At 39.5% G+C, this 19,261-nt stretch overlaps 1 protein-coding gene across 3 annotated transcripts in view; it reads left to right on the forward strand.

Annotated features, from left to right (window-relative positions):
* Positions 1-8,737: 8,737 nt before the first annotated feature.
* Positions 8,738-19,261, forward strand: part of GLS (glutaminase) — a 1,045,544-nt gene continuing 1,035,020 nt past the window's right edge. For all 3 annotated transcript variants that reach the window (XM_053698626.1, XM_053698625.1, XM_053698624.1), the window contains exon 1: positions 8,738-9,102. In XM_053698626.1, coding sequence (XP_053554601.1) covers positions 8,813-9,102 — 290 coding nt within the window. In that variant the 5' untranslated portion in view covers positions 8,738-8,812. The remainder of the gene's footprint in view (positions 9,103-19,261) is intronic.

Below are 19,261 nucleotides of genomic sequence, written 5' to 3' on the forward strand. Positions count from 1 at the left end.
AAAAAAACGATGCGGCGGGGCCCCCCTGAGTGCGTAGTACGAGGAGGCCGCCTCGCCCGTCTTGCCCAGAGGCCGGCCCTGAATGCTGGTGCACTGAGAATATCTAGCTATGCTTCACATGCACATGCAGAGAAAAATGCTAACACTAAAACAGTGATAACTTTTACAAGAAGCATTTTTGCCAATACAGTACAAGTATATTGCAAATATGTTTCTATTCAAATATGTAATTAATCTATGTGCATTGAAATTTTGACTGGAATGTCCCTTTAAATCACTATGCAGTCATTACAAGAAAGGTTAGATAAAAGAGCTCAGTTCAGCTTTAATAAAGTAATAATAATGCTAACATAGAGAAGGGATGCATAATACACCAACTGTTTACTAAACTAGAAACTACCATTAAAAAGAAACACAAACATTCTTGGTATATAGATTTCCTTAAGAGATATACTGAGAAAAAATAATTCCTAGGGGGCTACGTTTTCTAAAACAATGTCCTTTTAAAAATAATGCATCATTGGTACAAGAATGGGAAAATTATTTGAGTGAATGTTCCCTGAAATTAATGGATATACCGGTCAAATATAGACAAAAATTGGTTGAAGATTTGAGAATAGAGATTCAGCTTATTCAACAAGAGCTAGAACAGTTTAAAGAACGTGTAAGGGACAATTTACCAAGTGCCGGGCGAATATGATTTGTTGTAGCGATGACCTTATATTTATTTGGGAGGGCTCTGTTGATAAAGCCAATGAGTTTGTTCAATTATTGAATAGGAATGATTTAGGCATAAGTGTGATCTCACACACGAAATGCGTAAGGGGATTTCCCTTGCCCTTGATAGGTAGTACCTGTTGTCTTGTGTACCTCCACACAAAATAAATGTAACAAAGTTTGCACTCATCTGATTGCTGTTGTTCTTCTTACTTGGAATGAAGATGGAAGTGTATGCTCTAATACTTTCTTCAAGAAAGTTAACTGCAATAGTTATATAGATTGAAGGACCAATCATCATCCCAGATGGTTTGATAACATACCTTACAGTCAATTTTGTAGACGTAACTGTAAAAGAGAAATGGATTTCAATAGGGAATCTAAAATTTTAGAAAATAGATTTTTGGAGAAGGGTTACAAAACATCTGTAATCAGTAAGGGATTTGAGAGAGAGGTGGCACAGGATAGGGATACCCTTATTTTAGAAAAAAATGAAGAATAATACATTTGAGAACATCCCAAAATGTATAACTCAGTTTAAGTAGTAACCATAGAGAAATATAATTTATTATGGATAAATACTGACCAATTCATTAAAGTGACTCAGTTATGAAGGAACTGGGAAAACATTTTTTGTGTGTTTAAAGGGGCTTCAACATTAAAAAATGTTCTAGCTCTGAGTAAAGTGGTGGCCACTAAGACCTTGGGGGATATTTATCAAGCCGTCAACCGCAAATACGCTGGAATTCCACAGCGTAATTGTGGCGAGCTTGATCCGACCTAGTTATCAAAGCCTACAGACCGGTAAAAGTTGAAATCTGTGGCGTAACATACGATCCGCCGGTCTCAATCCGACACAGATCGATGCTTACGTCATTACAGATGTTCCGAATACACATTCGGCACTATTTGACACTTTTTAAAAGTTATCAAATAGTTAACATAACATAAGTAGATTGGAAAGTTGTTTAAAATTGCATGCTCTATCTGAATTATGAAACTTTATTTTTGACTTTACTGTCTCTTTAAAATTATTTACAATAAAAGCTCCAGTTGATCTTAAATTAATCCCAATAAAAAGGTGAACCATTTAACAGAAATCATTTCCTGAATTCTGTTTCTAGTCAGAAATGTATCTAAACCATTTTAGATGTATCTAAGGTATTGGCATTTACTACACCCATATATCAACTGATAACCGTTTATCTATATTTTTACTTTCTTTTTTGCAAATCCTAATTTAAGGGACATTAAACCCAAATTCTTTCTTTTATGATTTAGAAAAAGCATACAATTTTAAACAACTATATAATTTACTTCTATTATATAATTTGCTTCATTCCATTGATATACTTTGCTGAAAAGTATATCTAGATAGGCTCAGTAGCTGCCGATTGGTTGCTGCACATAGATGCCTCGTGTGATTGGCTCACCCATGTGCATTACTATTTCTTTAAAAACGGATATTTAAAGAAGTACATTGGAATGTTGTTTAAAATTGTATTCTCTATCTGAATAATGAAAGAAAGTTTTTGGGTTTAGTGTCCCTTTAAATTAGTTTAACATGATCTATTTCTCATAAATGCAAAAAAGTACCCTTCTCACAGTAGTGCCTAAGGTAGACAGTCAGCAAATATTGAAAGTATCAACAATACTGGTCCCAAAAACTTTTTGCATAGAGCGTGGAAATTAGTCTCTCCAAACTTGAGGGAATGGAGAATATGCTTACCCCACCTAGCATGACTCATCCGGTCCTTGGGTGCTATTTACTGTGAGTCGCGCTCAGCTATCACCGATGCAGTATGGGCGCTTATGACTCACGTGAACGCTGGAGTCTCAAACTCACACTTCGTCCTTGCGTTCAGGCTGGCACCCTCTTCAGACGTCACGGGGGTGTATATAGCATGCTCCAAATCCAATTGGTCCAGCATCGGGTATGTAGAACTGAGTCTATCGGGCTGAAGGAAATAGGTAGAAGGAAACCCAAATAAAGGAAATCCAATGGGCCCATTGGAGGCCCATTGTAAGCGGCATCAGATCTCTGTTGGAACACTTGTCTAAGTGGCTCGACATGATCCTGCAACCTATGGTAATGGATCTGTGGAGCTATGTATAAGTAGTTAACAGTAGATGTAAAATCCCTCTATTCCTCTAACCCCCATGAAAAGGGTCTCTTAGCCTTAGCCCACTTTATGAGGAAATACTATGGACATGATACAGAGTATTGTGATTTTGTAATAAGGGTGGCCGAATTTCTTCTAAAGCACAATTATTTTGAGTTTGAGGTTTTTTTTTTACCTCCAGATCTGTCGAACTGCTATGGGGGCTAAGTTTGCCCACTCCTACGCCAACCTCTTTATGGGGTGGTGGAAGCAGGAACTCATTTTTGGAGGAGGGAATCCCTTCGGCTCTGAGATAGTTTTGTATAGAAGATTCATTGATGGATTTGCTGTTCATCTGGAAGGGTGGACAGTCAGATTTAGTCAGCTTTGTACAGTACTTAAACGTCAATGACTTGGGTATCAGTTTCACCACAGAATGGAATCCTAGTAGTATAAATTACCAGGATGTAACACTCTTAGGTATAAGTGGTGAAAAGGTCTCTACATCTGTATAAAGTAAACCGATCTCTGGAAATACCCTCCTCCATGCCACGAGTTGCCAACCGAGGAGTGCGTTTAGGAGGCATAGTGAAGGGGCAGTTTATCCGTCTGAGACGGAACTGCTCAGACAATGCCAAATTTGAACTAGAATCTCGGAATTAGGCCAATAGATTAAACGCAAGGGGGTACCAAAAGGGTCTCGTAATTACAGTTGCAGAACTAAATCATCAGGACTTGATATGTCCCAAAACTCAATCAAACCCTATACCTAAGTTTACCAAGAAAGATACTTTGCTGTTCATTATTGATTATTAAGGCAACTAAATCCTCCCCCAAGGTTAAAATCACCAGGTCCTTCAAAAAATTTAATCTTCAATCATTTCTAAATGACATTAAGAACCTCCCCTGGCACAGATTAAACCTAATCCCAGATCTAGATTCTGCAGTAGAATTCTTCCAGTCTGAACTCCTACAAGTTTGGAATATGCATGCCCCGCTGCGTAAGGTGAGAGTAAAAGGAGCACACTTAAATTGGATCACAGCTGACCTCATTCAAATGTACCAGTTTCGGGATTCATTGTGGTCAAAGTTCAAGCATACAGGCTCTATGATCGATCACTGTGTATATAGACAATGGCGAAATATATGCACTAAACAAACAAAATTGTCCAAGGCCCAATATTTCTGTGAAAATCTGAACAATAACATATCAAACCCTAGAAAGTTTTGGAAACTCATAAACAACTTACAAAATCCACCAATCCACTCCCAACCCCCCATTGTCAATGTGGACAACCAAACCCTGCAACTCCCCTTAGAAGTAGCAAATGCCTTTAATAGTTATTTTGTCAGATGCTCCACCACCCTGATTGACAAACTAATAAATGACACGCATCCTGAAACTACAAATGTGGATCAGGCCCCACTAGATCAGCAAAGACCCAATATACAGAAGTTCAATTTTAGACCTGTACCCATCAATGTCATTAAGAAACAGCTTAATAATCTAAAAATGAAAAACCAGTCTGGATCTGATCAAATCCCAGCAATGCTGTTGAAGATCAGTGTGCCGGCAATTGCTAAACCCGTCACAACCCTAATTAACGAATCCTTGGTGTCTGGATACATACCCAAACTTTGGAAAACTGCAAGAGTAGTGCCTATCCATAAAAGTGGGGAGTTAACCTTGGTTTCTAATTATCGTCCCATATCTTTGCTCCCAGTATTGTCAAAAATCTTAGAAAAATGCGTCCATACGCAACTATGTGAGTATTACCAACAATCTAACTATCTGACCCCTGATCAATCAGGTTTTCGCCCGAATCACTCCACTACAACTGCCCTCCTAAAAGTTTGCAACGACATCCAAACTGGCATGGAACAAGGAGACCTAACTGGAGCTATTTTCCTTGACTTTGCAAAGGCCTTTGACACAGTAGACCACGACATACTACTGCTCAAACTAAAAAACTCAGGTATTGGTGATCGTCCGCTAACCTGGTTTCGATCATATGTATCGGATCAATCACAATATGTCTCCATTTCTGACAGTGACTCCCTCCCTCTCCCGGTCACGTGTGGTGTTCCCCAAGGATCCATTCTCGGCCCCCTGCTATTCACATTATTTATAAATGATCTGCCTAATGTCTGCAAATCCTCAACTGTACACATGTACGCAGACAACATGGTAATCTATGCAAACAATTCCGATCTGCCGCAGCTTGAAACAGTGCTCCAAGACCAATTCACAGAGGTAGAAAAGTGGATATCAAAAAACAAACTCTTCCTAAACACTGACAAAACTGTCACAATGATCTTTGGAACAGGGCCTAAATTACACAAATTACAAAATTTCCATCTACACATCAAAACAAAATCCAATTGCACGCTGACCGCAGTCCACTCTTTCAAATACTTGGGTATGTTGTTAGACCCCAATCTATCTTTTGGCCTCCACATAGAAAAATTTGCATCTAAACTTTATCCAAAACTAGGTGCCCTGTACAGAATCAAATCCTGCCTCAGCCCTACAGTAAAGGAAAAGATTGTACAGCAAATGCTGATGCCTATCATGGATTACAGGGACGTAGTATATGCAGCTGCACCGCAAACTCACCTTAATAAACAAAATACATTGTATAACTCGTTCTGCCGCTTTGTGCTACAATGTAACTACAGGACCCACCATTGTGACATGCTAAAAGAACTAAACTGGCTGTCGCTGGAATCCAGACGCTCCCTCCATCTTTCTTGCCCTGTGTTTAAGAGCCTTTCTAGGAAGCTCCCACCCTAACTGAGCAGAATGCCCCCCCCCCCCCCCGGCTATTCCCACCTCCTATAACCTCTGATCCAATACCAGCACATTATTTAGCTTGCCTCAATACAAAAAGAAAGCAGCTCCTTTTCCTACAGAGCACCACAATTATGGAACGACCTCCCGCACACTTTCAAACCTTCCCCAAGCCTAATATCCTTTAAGAGATCCCTCTCTACATATCTCAAAACAGAATGCACCTGTCATGGTTGATTAAATACCTGTTCTATGTTAATTTTTTTTTTTGCATATATTGTGTATTATTATTGTTTTTTGTATTTTATTGTACCCTATGTTATCAATGCAATGACTTGTGGACCCAGGACATACTTGAAAACGAGAGAAATCTCAATGTATCCTTCCTTGTAAAATATTTTATAAATAAATAAATTATTCAGAGCAATACCATCAAATCTGTAACATCATAAGAAAGCACTTCTCATTCTTAAAAGCTAATGACGAGCTGGCTAATCTGTCGCTAAGAGAGTGAGAAGTTGCCTAGAAATGCAATAGAACAATAGGAAATGTGGTTGCTCCAGCCAAATTACCATCTACAAAACCTAAAGAGTATTCATGGCTAACTTCAAAAGGCATGTTTAGATGCCACAATAGAAACTGTGTGGCATGTGAAAAGGTAGAAGTAGGAGAATTCTTTAGATCGTCAGCTACAGGTCAAAGCTATCAAAAGAATACATGTCAACCGCAGATCTACTTATGTGATCTATTTGATCACTTGCACTGAATGTGATAAACAATATATAGGACTCACTACCCGTGAGGTTAGATCTAGAATTAGGGAACACCTCATTAGGATTGGACTAGCCAGCACACCGTTGGTGCAGCATTTTACAAATGTACACAATAAGAATGCTGACACGTTTAATTTTTATTAAGAAGGTTCTGTCCCCATCTATGGGAGGTGATAGAGACTATTGGCAAAACAAGAAGTCTTTATGGATTTTCAAGTTAAAAACCAGATGCCCACAGGGGCTGAACTCGGATTACGATCTGATTATTTTTTGGCAATAGTCTCTCTCTTTTAAGTGCTATCATATTTTGGTCAATCTGCTATTACTATCTACACTGCCGTAGGTATGCTTTGTGCATGCACATGACATCTTTTATAGTTATGCATTTTCTTGGAATGTAAGGTTTGTATAGTGACTATACTTGTCTTGAGCTTGAAGAGTTGATTCTCTAGCTAAACAAATAACAGTTGGTCAGTAGACTACACAAGTCTCAATCATATCACTGTCCATATTCCGAATAATAACTGTATTGTATCATCATCTTAGAGAATAGATATTACCCCATTTTGCAAATACTTTATACACATTCTATTGAGACTAATTGAATATATCTTTGCTAGTACATATAATTTGGGCAAGACCAATACACTGTATATTTCTATTCTTTATCCCGTCTAACAGGGGTCTCACTAGTTTTGAAAAAGTTTTTATAACAGACATTTGAACCATTTGGCTCATAGAGATATCTAGGAGCTTTGATTTGGGTAAATAGTAGTGGAAAATGAAATATAATATATGTACATGATTAAGTGAATCTTTCTCCCACATGGGCCTGTTCAAAACGCACATTTGCACTAACTCTTTGGAATAGAACTTAGGATAAGTGATTTGTTCAGTGTTATGCATATGAACAAGATTAAATCTATACAAGTTGAAATGTGTAGAATGTATTTATTTCCTTTCATCCTCCTGGAATTTATCAATATGTTGATACTTTTGTATATATTTGTGAGTTGATATTAGATTGTATAGGTCTGGTTTACTCCTGCCTTACCGCAAGAGATTTTTTGTATATGCAGGCAATTAAAGTGTTAAATCATTCAATTAGTGTTAACCAATAGAAGTCAGTTTGTACCTATAAAGGGTGGTTTTAATTTTATATGTGCTATCAGCTTTTGACAACGGCTCTCTGCTGACTCTCAGGTTTTTATCCACTGTGTGTTGTCTGATTTTTAACGATTATGGAATAAAGCATTCAAGATTTTTTAACCCTTGCTGGTGCTCCGTTTCCTTCCTTTGATGAACTATTTCTCATAAAATCAAATTCTCATCAATAATAATCCTTTATAATCCCTTCAAGTATCTTCCCCACTATTAATTATGTTCTGTGATATTATTTGACACACAAGACAATTTGAGAGTTTAAAGGGCACATGCAAGACAAATGGAAGATTTAAGAGGGACAAAAATGACTAAATATTAATGATTGAGAGACAGAGTGTATTTCTAAAAAAAATAAAAAATATCAGTTTATGTCTGTAATCAAATTTACTTAGCTCTCTTGCTATTCTTTGCTGAAAAGTGTACTTAGGCTTGGAAGGCTGTGAAGTGTTTACAATAACGTGCAACACTGTTACAAAAAGCTTTCATATAGTAACGATACACACACCTGAGCCTACCTAGGAATGCTCTTCAACAAAGGATACCAAAATAACAAAACAAATTTGCAACCATAAAGTACATTAGTATGTTTTTTTTTCTTTCTTTCATGTTTCTTTGCGACCAGTGGTGAATGACATTCAAATTGGCCTTCAGAATGAAGGAAAAATAACAACCAAACATTGGGTGTTACCGATACTAGATTGTTGTTTTTACTGCATTAAAAATGATGGTTATTCAGACACACATTACTTGTTTAAAAATGATGGTTATTCAGACACACATTACTTGTTTGCGCTTGGTATCTCCCGTATATAAAATAATACGTTGACTGCTCAAATGCCTGCCCTATACTGTCTGTATGACCTTTACCATGCAAACAAGACTGCCTTTCAAACAAATGATGGAAAAGGTTGTCCCCCTGGGATGTTTTTAAACTAACTATACAGGACAAGCTGCGGGACACGTGCGCAGCTCATAAGTAGCTGCATCTCAGTCAGATCTCACACTCAATAGTCAATACCATTCAGGCTAATTTTCTAGAAGACTTCACAGTTCACGCCCACTTTTGCAAAGACGCGAAATATCCTAACATTCACCAATCAAAATACAGTTCAAATGACAGCTAGGTAGTTTAGCCAATGAGGCTTTGCTAGGGGGTGGGTACCGTGAACTGTCACTACCGAAATAGAAAGCCCACTGCATGTGAGCAGACAGACACTTCGCAGGCGGTTACTGTATTAGGAAAAAATTAGTGCTGTGAGAAAAAGATGATTCGTATGGGGGGCTCAGCGTTCCTTAGAGAGTTGCTACAGCCCGGGCTTAGAAAGCCTCTCGCCACAGCATTTACTCCACGGACTCTCCGCAGTCTCGCCGGGGTAGTACCACCCGCAGGAGGCGATGGTGGTGGAGATGGCAGCAAGTCATTGTGGCGGACAACCGCTCGTATGACACCCAACAGATACTTCTGCTCCAAGTCTGAAGTCACTACCGCCGAAGAAAGTACTAAGACTCAACCGGGCGACCAGGACGCAGCAATCAAGGCAGCAAAGGAGAACAAGTGAGTGTTAATATAACGGTAGCCGCTTCCCATGTGTCACGTGACCTCTGCTTATATTTATTACTCATTCGGAAGTGAAGGGGTTTGTAGGGTGTGACGTGACGTCATGCAGATGGGTTCTGACGCTCTGGTTTTTTCCATTATGTGTGTACAGGGGAAAATATGGATGTGTGTCAGTCTTTGTCATTGGATCCCCCTTGCTCTGGATGTCATTGGAAGCGGCCGTTGTAGTTCAAAGGCTGTGACTCGCTATATCTTTCTCGTCTAGTTTCTCGTAGTAGAGACGGAGTGATATATTTTTTTTTATTCCCCTAATAGACGGGTTTATTACAGTGCTTATAAGATGGGGCAGTGGTTTTGGTACAACTGGGGAAGAAGGGAATCCGTATTGTATGTCATCTACCCACTACTGTTTGTATTAACTCAGGTGTGAGAGCAGTTCATGGTTATCGTTTGAATTGCTGGTATAGGAAAGATGAGGCAGATGCAAGAGATGTGCATAGGATACCCAGCCTTTGCAATTCAGGGGCCTCTTGCATTTTGTCTTCATGGATACTTGAGTTCAGCTCCTAGACATCGGTAGTTTTTTTCGGTGTGACTTCATAGTGCAGTAATATAGTTGTATTATTTGTATTTCACAGTTCCAGAAGTGCACACATACAAAATAACTCCAAAAGTGACTGTCTCGATCAGTGCATATTTACAGCAAGGGTCGGCATTTATTTGAAATTAACTAACCAAGCAGTGGTATTTGTCGATAGATATGTTGAATAACCAAAAATAAAAAAGTTGGAAATGAAATTTTAGGATTTTGGCAAAGGAGCCTGAAAGTCAATATAAAAAAAGGTTAATGAGGGTGCATTGTCTTGAGCACTCTATGGCTGTTTGAAACACTGTACAATACTGTTAAAAACATTGTTGCAAACACTGTATAGGGACAGTTTTACCATTGACAATTAACATGTCCATGTGGGATCGCAAATCGTGGTCAGATCTTTGTAATTGTTCCCTGTATTTATCATTGCACAAACATCTACTCATACCCCCTGCTCTTTTGCAACCAATTACACAAGGAGTAGGGCTTGTCAATCACCCCGGTCAGATCTGGCTAAAGTGATTTTATTCTGTTCTGAGATGGTTTATGAAGCAGTGGTTTAAACTTCTGCTTCATAAATATCAGGCGCAGTGTTGAATGAATGACCCTGTAACCAATAAGGGCACTCAGCCTTTGGTAAATCTGCCTTATAATAAATAGTCTTACATTGTTGCAAACCTTGCTGACATATAGTGCTCTCGACGTGTGCATACTGGGATATCCTGTTCAACAATGGTTAGAAAGAGAACTAAGAAAATTTGATCATTTAAACTGATGTGATTTTTTTTTTCCCCCCATGATCTATCTGAATCATGAAGGTTTTTAACTATCACCAAGCTTTGAAGGGTCATAGTGAAATAAATTAGATGCTCTAATTCTGAATATTTGTAGCAATGTTAAACAATGTGGCAAACACTTCGGCCATAGAGTGCTAAAAACATGTGCTCCTGAAGTCACATGAGCCCACCAAAGTTTACTCTTCAACAGTCTCAACGCTGGTGGCAAGACAGCGCTATAAAACAATCAAGTCCCAAAAAAAGACCAGTGACATACAGGGTACGTCGCTGGTCCTTAAGGGGTTAAAGCGTTATTATTGTGAATAGATGCTATTTCCCTAGTAGACTATAATATATAGATTGCCCCCTCTTCCCCCCCCCCCCCAAAAAAAATGTAGATTCTTAAAAGTGCAGCATTTCTAATACATTTGCATATACATTTAAGCTTTCTACACAAGCTTTTGGCTGCACACACACATTTAGTGGGAATGCCACACTTTGAGTAGGTAATCAGTTACATTTTACTAAAAGGGCTGTTTTTGTTTTATAATGGATTTAAAGTGAAGGTCAATTTTCATCAATGAGTGCCCGGTTTTTAAAAATACTTTTAAAATCAGGGGCACTTTCATTGATGAAAATTAACATTGCACTGGATTTTAAGAAATACTTACCTTTTACTTCTGCAAAGCAGGATCGACGATCTCCCTCCTTCTTCTTCCTGCTGTAGACAACAGCAATGACGAAACTGGCTTCCTCCAATCACAGCCAGGCATCACGAGCTGGACGCTCTGGGGTGCAAGCCATGATTGGAGGAAGCCGGTTTTTGTCATTTCTGACGTCACTACAGAGGAACTGAGGCTGAGATCGGCGATCCGGTTTTGCAGGAGAAAAAGGTAAGTATTTCTTAAAATCCAGTGCAATGTTAATTTTCATCAATGAAAGTGCCCCTGTTTTAAAAAGTATTTTTAAAAACCGGGCACTCATTGATGTAAATTGACCTTCACTTTAAAAAAAAATATACATTTACAATCTTAATTTTGTTTAGGTTTATTAAGCAATACATTTCTACTCCTTAATATAAAACAGATGGTACAATTAGTGCAGCACACACACGTGGAACAAAGTGTGATTCTGAAAACTATTTTTCCATATTTATTACTTGCAATGCAACATTTTGCTGCAGACTTATTTGAAGTTAAAGTAAATGTTATGGTTTAATTTCTATAGTTAATACAAAATAAATGACTAGATGCCCCTACCTGTGATTAACCATTTCCTGCATTAGAACTTCATGTAAGATGATGATGATGATGATGATGTACCACTGCTCTGTTATTATTCTGGATTTGGTGGTACAACATCTGATCAATTGTACCTCCCACCTACACTGCTTTTAAACTAACTGCTAGGGGTGGCCAGAGGGTATATAAAACAAGCACTCAGTGATGTACTAAATACTTCACATTTCTTTTTTTTAGCACTAAGCAAGGCATTTAGAGTATGTAAGTGTTGACTGTTCCTTTAAAAAGACAGTCTAGTCTAAAACAAACATTCATTATTCAGATAGGGCATGCAATTTTAAACAATTTTCAAATTTACATCTGTCATCAATTTTGCTTTGTTCTCTTGATATTCTTAGTTGAAAGCTTAACCTAGGAGGTTCATATACTAACTTCTAAGCTCTTGAAGGCCCCCTCTCATCTCAGGACAGTTTGACAGTTTTTTTAGAGGGTGTTAGTTCATGTGTTTCATATAGATAACACTGTGATTACGCACATGGAGTTCCTAGGAGCCAGCACTGATTGGCTAAAATTCAAGTCTGTCAAAAGAACTGAAATAAGGGGGAAGTTTGCATAGGCTTAGATACAAGATAATTGGAGGTAAAACGTGTATTAATATTACTGTGTTGGTTATGCAAAACTAGGTAATAAAAGGATGATCTATCTTTTAAAACAATAAGTATTCTGGAGTAGCTTGTCCCTTTAAGATGACTGATGTTTATTTGGATTGAGGATTGGCTGGTTAATTTGTTCCTCACTAGTTCGATATATGCTAGATATAGTTAACGCAGTACAAGAAGAAATGTGGTATTAAACCTACCTAAAACACAACTCATTACTTACTTTGTCAATGGCACAGATTCAGAAACGTTTATTTTAATCAATCGAACTGCTACTATGAAATCCACCAGGTCTGCAAAGTCATGTGGAAAAGAAAATGTCCCTGTTGTAAGCTGCAAGACCAATGTAGTGCAGTTTAGTTGGTAATACAATGTGATGTATGTATATGTGTTAAATATGTTCAAGTAGCAATGCACTGTCATTTTTTTTATCTACTTATGTGTAAAATGGGCCCTATAAATGTGTTCGTTCATGGGAAGAACAAGGTGTTCTCTGTGTGTGTGTGCACAAAGATAGGAAAAGCCCTTCTTAAAGTGAATGTCAATTTTGATGCTAAAGTGCCGTTTTTTAAAAATTCGATTAAAAACAGGGGCACTTTAATTCATCAAAATTTACATTTCACTCCTGTTGTGAAAAAAACCTTACCTTTTAAACTTGACAGCAGCTCCAGCTTCCTCCTGTCGTTGCAAGCCATTTCTGACATCAGAAATGATGGATAGGTCATCCTCCAATCACGACTTCCCCCCGGGGGAATCGGTGTCTGATTCAACGCCGTGATTGGAGGAAGCCGGATTCCTCATTTTAGACCCAGGAAGAGGCTTTGCAACGGGTGGAGGAAGCTGGAGCTGCTGTAAAGATTAAAAGGTAAGGGTTTATTTTTTTTATTTTTTTTCTTCATAACAGGAGTGAAATGTAAATTTTGATGAATTAAAGTGCCCCTGTTTTTAATTGAATTTTTAAAAACCGGGCACTTTAGCATCAAAATTGACATTCACTTTAACATGGCTCATATGTCTGACTCATCCATTGCTGGCTGTGTGTGTGCATGTAAATTTGCTTTAGTGTGGCAGTCAACCTAACCGAAGCACAACTTGAAAACTGACGTCAAACCAGGGAGCCATGAAGGATTTTATTTGTGAATACTAATTTGTTGGATTATTTTAAATATATTTGGTGACAAAGTGTCCTTGTCTGGCTCCTAATAAATTCACACTGGAGGCTCTTTTAAAGGGACATTAATACAAAGAAAAATTAGTGTGCAATGTCCCTTTAAATTAAAATAGGAAAATCTTTGACATAATAGCCTTGCTGCAAAGTTTTTCTAATTTGTAGCTGCAGCTTCGTCAAGTTTTAAAATTACCTTTTTAGTGTCTCTATTTGACAAAGATAAATAGATAAGCAGGAGAGAATATTGAAAACATCATTAACCTCAAACTGAAGGTTATTTGAGTATGCAAGTAATAAAACTACATGTGTGAGTGCAAATAGGAAGCTTCTTGCTACAGGGAACTGTAAGAAACTAGCCTGTGTGTTTTGTTTTTTTTTTCTTAAAAAAAAAAAACAAAAACAAAAAAAAAAACTTTATGGGGCTGAGAAACATCTACCTTGTATTAGCTGCTCATTGTGAGGTTTAGTAAATTGTTTTAAAGTGACATGAAACACACAATTTTTTTTTTTTTTTTTTTTCCATGATTCAAATAGAGCACTGGTTATCAAATCTGTCCCCAGGCCTCCCCAACAGGCCAAAGAGGTAAAATAACCATGTTTACTAATCAGCTGGGCTCCAGTTCAGATATACTCAATATGTGGCCTGTTAGGGAGGTCTGAGAACAGGTTTGAAAACCAGTGAGGGCATATCATTTTAAACAACTTTTCAAAGATATAAAGATATTCTTATCAGGGATAGGCAAGGTGTCCGTACACGGACACTGGTGTCCGTGACTAGCCCTTACAGTGTCCGCCACAACCTTAGTATATCTTTTCTTTCTGATTAAATAATAGGAACAAAAAAAAAAATGTAGTGTGAAGTTAGTGGCTTGTCAAGAGACTGCTAGCGATATTGGGTGAAACGTTATGGAATAAATAAAGCCTGAGTGAAATACTGGATGTGTATCTGCATCTGTATAATAACACCCAGCTCTATACAAAGACACAGTAGGGACACTGGCACATGCGTATAGTCATATAAGGGCTGGTTATAGGTTAAGTGGTATCTACATCAGTATAACACCCAGCACTATATAATGACACAGTAGTGACATAGGCACATGGGTATAGTCAGAGGAGGGCTGGTTATAGGATCAGTGGTGTCTGCATTAGTATAATAACACTAAGCACTATATAATGACACAGTAGTGGTACTCATTTATGGGTATAGCCAGAGGAGGGCTGGTTATAAGATCAGTAGTATCTGCATCAGTATAATAACACCCAGCGCTATATAATGACACAGTGAGTGACACTGGCACATGCGTATAGCCAGACAAGGGCTGGTTATAGGATCAGTGGTATCTGCATCAGTATAATAACACCCAGCGCTATATAATGACACAGTGAGTGACACTGGCACATGCGTATAGCCAGACAAGGGCTGGTTATAGGATCAGTGGTATCTGCATCAGTACAATAACACCAAGCACTATAAAACAATGTTTTTAATTTCAAATGGACCTTGGTGTCCTTCACTAAGGTCTGTAATTTGCAAAATGTCCGCCACAGCCTTTGTCTGTGCCTATCCTTGATTCTTATGCTGAAATTCATGGACTCAAATCACACTACAAGCAGTAATAATATATAATAGTAATTTGAGTATAGCTTATAAAATGATACAAACACTTGTAACTCAGGGAGTGTGCTTGTGCATGGCTTAAATACACAAAGTTCTAGGTTTCAGTAAGTTTATCTGCTTGGCAGTAACAATGTCTATAACTATCTGACTGCAAAGCATAGAAAACACTGTAACTGTACTACTGTGGTATAGCCTCACATGCAGGTTTCCAGCAACAGCATGAGATGCAATGTGAAGCTCATGAATAGAGGCACCCCACTGACAGGCATGAGATCACAGGAACTTTCTGTCCTTGCGATGGCTAGTTTAGGGTGTCCTCGATTATGCTATTCCTGCACAGCCTCACTCCTGACGCATGCAGAGATAACATGGTTGTGCCAACAAGGCCGAGACAGGGGTGCAAACTATATATGTATATGTATGTCTCCGCACTAATAATGAATCTATGTAAAGAAGTTATGCACTCCAAGTAAATTGGCATAAAAATATAATAAGTTTAATAAGTGAACAAAACCTAAATGCAGGAAAAAACATCCTAAATTAAGTCCATAAACAGACCCAGATACAAACAAATAAACATATACATAAAGAACAAACTGGGCATCCCCAGTTACTAAGGAGCAAACAAAAAGTGGATGTCAGATCATAAACTGGAGAAAATGGCCAATCCCATAGGCTTAAGGGAATCTCATGCTGTATAAATGAATGACTAAAGCCATGGGTATAAAGTAGAATGCAAGCAATAAAATAGGCAGAATGATGCAGTTCATGCAGATATAGCAGTTCATGCAAATGTAGCAGCGTGGTTTGTAAGCAAAGGTCTGACAGTTGAAGAGAATACAATTTTATGCCATGCAGTTCATGCGTATGTAGCAACGTAATGTTCCAAAGAGTATGGATAACGTAATAATGATAGTTCATATATTCAATATTGCTTAAGACATATGGATATATGTAACTCTCCTCAGTGTGAAACAAGCATGTGTGTAGAATGCACCGGCACTCCAGGACCAGGGTCCGCCAGTGAATAACAACTGTGTTATCATTGCGCTCTATGAGCGATCTCACCTAATCAGTGTAGGGTCACAGGAAGCTTGGTACACACTTTCGAGGGAAAACATCCAAGTGTGGCAGTGTAGTGCTGCAGTCTAAGTACGGCAGGTAACAGGCTGTCAATTCCAAAAGTAGGTTCAAACCAGCATGCCTGTGCATTCTACACACATTCTTCCCTGCAGGTTATCAAACTGGGAGCAAAGATTTCAGGTTTTGCGGTACTAGCCCGCAGGGCCTTATGGTTAAAACCTTGGTCTGCGGATGTATTGTCTAAGTCTAAACTTTTAGCGATTCCTTACAAGGGAAAGACCTTGTTTGGACCGGGTTTGACGGAAATAATCTCTGACATTACGGGAAGAAAGGGTCATTTTCTCCCTCAAGATAAGAGAAACCAACAAAAGGGACATAAGAGTAATTTTCTTTCCTTTCGAAATTTCAAGGGAAATTCTTCCTCTTCCAAGCAAGAACAGTCCAAACCTTCCTGGAGACCCAATCAGTCTTGGAACAAGGGAAAGCAAGCCAAAAAACCTACTATGGAATCAAAATCAGCATGAAGGGCCTGCATCCGATCCGGGACCGGATCTTGTGGGGGGCAGGCTTTCTTTCTTCACTCAGGCTTGGGTTCGAGATGTTCAGGATCCCTGGGCGGCGGACATTGTGTCCCAGGTATACAAACTAGAGTTCAATAACTTTCCTCCCAGAGGCAGGTTTCTGCTCTCAAGAATATATGTAGACCAGATAAAAAGAGAGGCGTTCTTACACTGTGTTTGGGACCTCTCCGATCTGGGAGTGATAGTTCCCGTCCCGATGCAGGAACAGGGGTTCTATTCCAATCTGTTTGTGGTTCCCAAGAAGGAGGGAACCTTCAGACCAATTTCAGACCTCGAGAGTCTAAACAAATTCCTCAGTGTACCGTTCCCCAAAGATGGAAACGATTCGTTCCATTCTTCCTCTGGTCCAAGAGGGTCAATTTATGACAACAGTGGATTAAAAGGATGCATACCTGCATATTCCCATCCACAGGGATCATCACAAGTTTCTAAGGTTTGCATTTCTAGACACACTTCCAATTCGTGGCCCCTCCTTTCGGCCTTGCTACAGCTCCCAGAATCTTCTCAAAGGTTGTGTTGGCGGCAATGTTCCCTGTAAGGTGCGTGACCGCGCACCTTCCCTTCTGGTGTAACACAGGCAGAATATCAGGCCGCGCAGCACCTGCTGTGAGCAGAAGCAGAGAGAGGAAAATGCCTGTAGAACTAATTTGCCAAGTGCCGCCGGCACTGCCCATTGGACCCAGCAATCTGTCACTCATCTAGCCTGATTCTGTGTTCCTGTATACAGCGCTGCTGCCAGCACCGAGCTAATGTACTCAGTTTAAAAGTACTTCATACCATTCGTCCGGTTCCACCTCAGACCTCTGCAGTTAAACATGCTCCGTCAGTGGAATGGAGATTATGCGGATTTGTCTCCACAAATACAGCTGGAGCAGAAGACAAGGGATTCTCTTCTTTGGTGGTTGTCTCTAGACCATCTCTCCCAGGGAACCTGCTTTCGCAGACCCTCTTGGGTGATTGTGACAACGGACACTAGCCTTCTGGGATGGGGAGCAGTCTGGGGCTCTCTAAAGGCTCAGGGAACTTGGACTCAGTTGGAGTCTGTTCTGCCCATAAACATTCTGGAGCTGAGAGCAATGCTCTTCTGGCCTGGCCCCAGTTGGTCTCGGCTCGGTTCATCAGGTTCCAGTCGGACAACGTAACTTCAGTAGCTTACATCAACCATCAGGGAGGAACGCAAAGTTCCTTGGCCATGACAGAGGTAGCCAAGATAATTCAGTGGGGGAGACGCACAATTGCTGTCTGTTGGCAATCCACATCCCAGGAGTGGACAACTGGGAGGCGGACTTCCTGAGCAGGCAGACTTTTCACCTGGGGGAGTGGGAACTCCATCCGGAATTTTTTTCCAGCCTGATTCTCAAATGGGGTCAACCGGAATTGGATCTCATGGCATCTCGGCAGAATGCCAAGCTTCTGAAGTATGGGTTGAGGTCAAGGGACCCTCAGGCTGTACTGATAGACGCCCTGGCGGTATCTTGGAATTTCAATCTTGCATACCTATTTCCTCCGTTTGCTCTTATACCTCGAGTCATTGCTCGAATCAAGCAGGAGAAGGTGTCGGTGATCCTCATTGCACCGGCGTGGCCTTCTAGGGTCTGGTATGCAGATCTGGTGGACATGTCATCTCTTCCACCTTGGAGACTTCCGTTGAGGAAGGACCTTCTACTTCAGGGACCCTTCCTTCATCCAAATCTAGTTTCTCTGAAGCTGACTGCTTGGAGATTGAACGCTTAATTTTATCCAAGGGGGGTTTTTCGGAATCGGTCATTGAGACCATGATTCAGGCTCGTAAACCTGTGACTAGAAAGATTTACCACAAGATATGGCGTAAATATCTATATTGGTGTGAATGCAAGGGCTACTCTTTGAGTAGAGTTAGGATTCCTAGAATTCTGTCCTTTCTCCAAGAAGGTTTGGAGAAGGGATTATCGGCAAGTTCCCTAAAGGGTCAAATATCTGCCTTGTCTATTTTGTTGCATAAGCATCTGGTGGACGTACCAGACGTGAAATCGTTTTGTCAGGCCTGTGTTCAAACCAGTTACTCCGCCCTGGAGTCTTAATTTAGTTCTTAAGGTTCTTCAAGGGGCTCCGTTTGAGCCTATGCATTCCTTTGATATTAAGTTGTTATCTTGGAAAGTTTTGTTTCTTGTTGCTATTTCATCTGCTTATAGAGTATCAGAGCTCTTAGCATTACAGTATGAGTCTCCTTACCTTATTTTTCATTCGGATAAGGTAGTTTTATGTACAAAAGGTTTCTACCCAAGTATTTTCTGATTGGAACATTAATCAGGAGATTTTTTCTTCCTTGTGTCCTAATCCTTCTCAGAAGGAACGGCTTCTGCACAATCTGGACGTAGTACGTGCGCTAAAATTTTATTTACAGCCGACTAAGGATTTTCGTCAGTCTTCTGCCTTGTTTGTGGTTTTCTCGGGAA

This window comes from Bombina bombina, chromosome 1 (genome assembly GCF_027579735.1).
Source record: "Bombina bombina isolate aBomBom1 chromosome 1, aBomBom1.pri, whole genome shotgun sequence".
Lineage (NCBI taxonomy): Eukaryota > Metazoa > Chordata > Amphibia > Anura > Bombinatoridae > Bombina > Bombina bombina.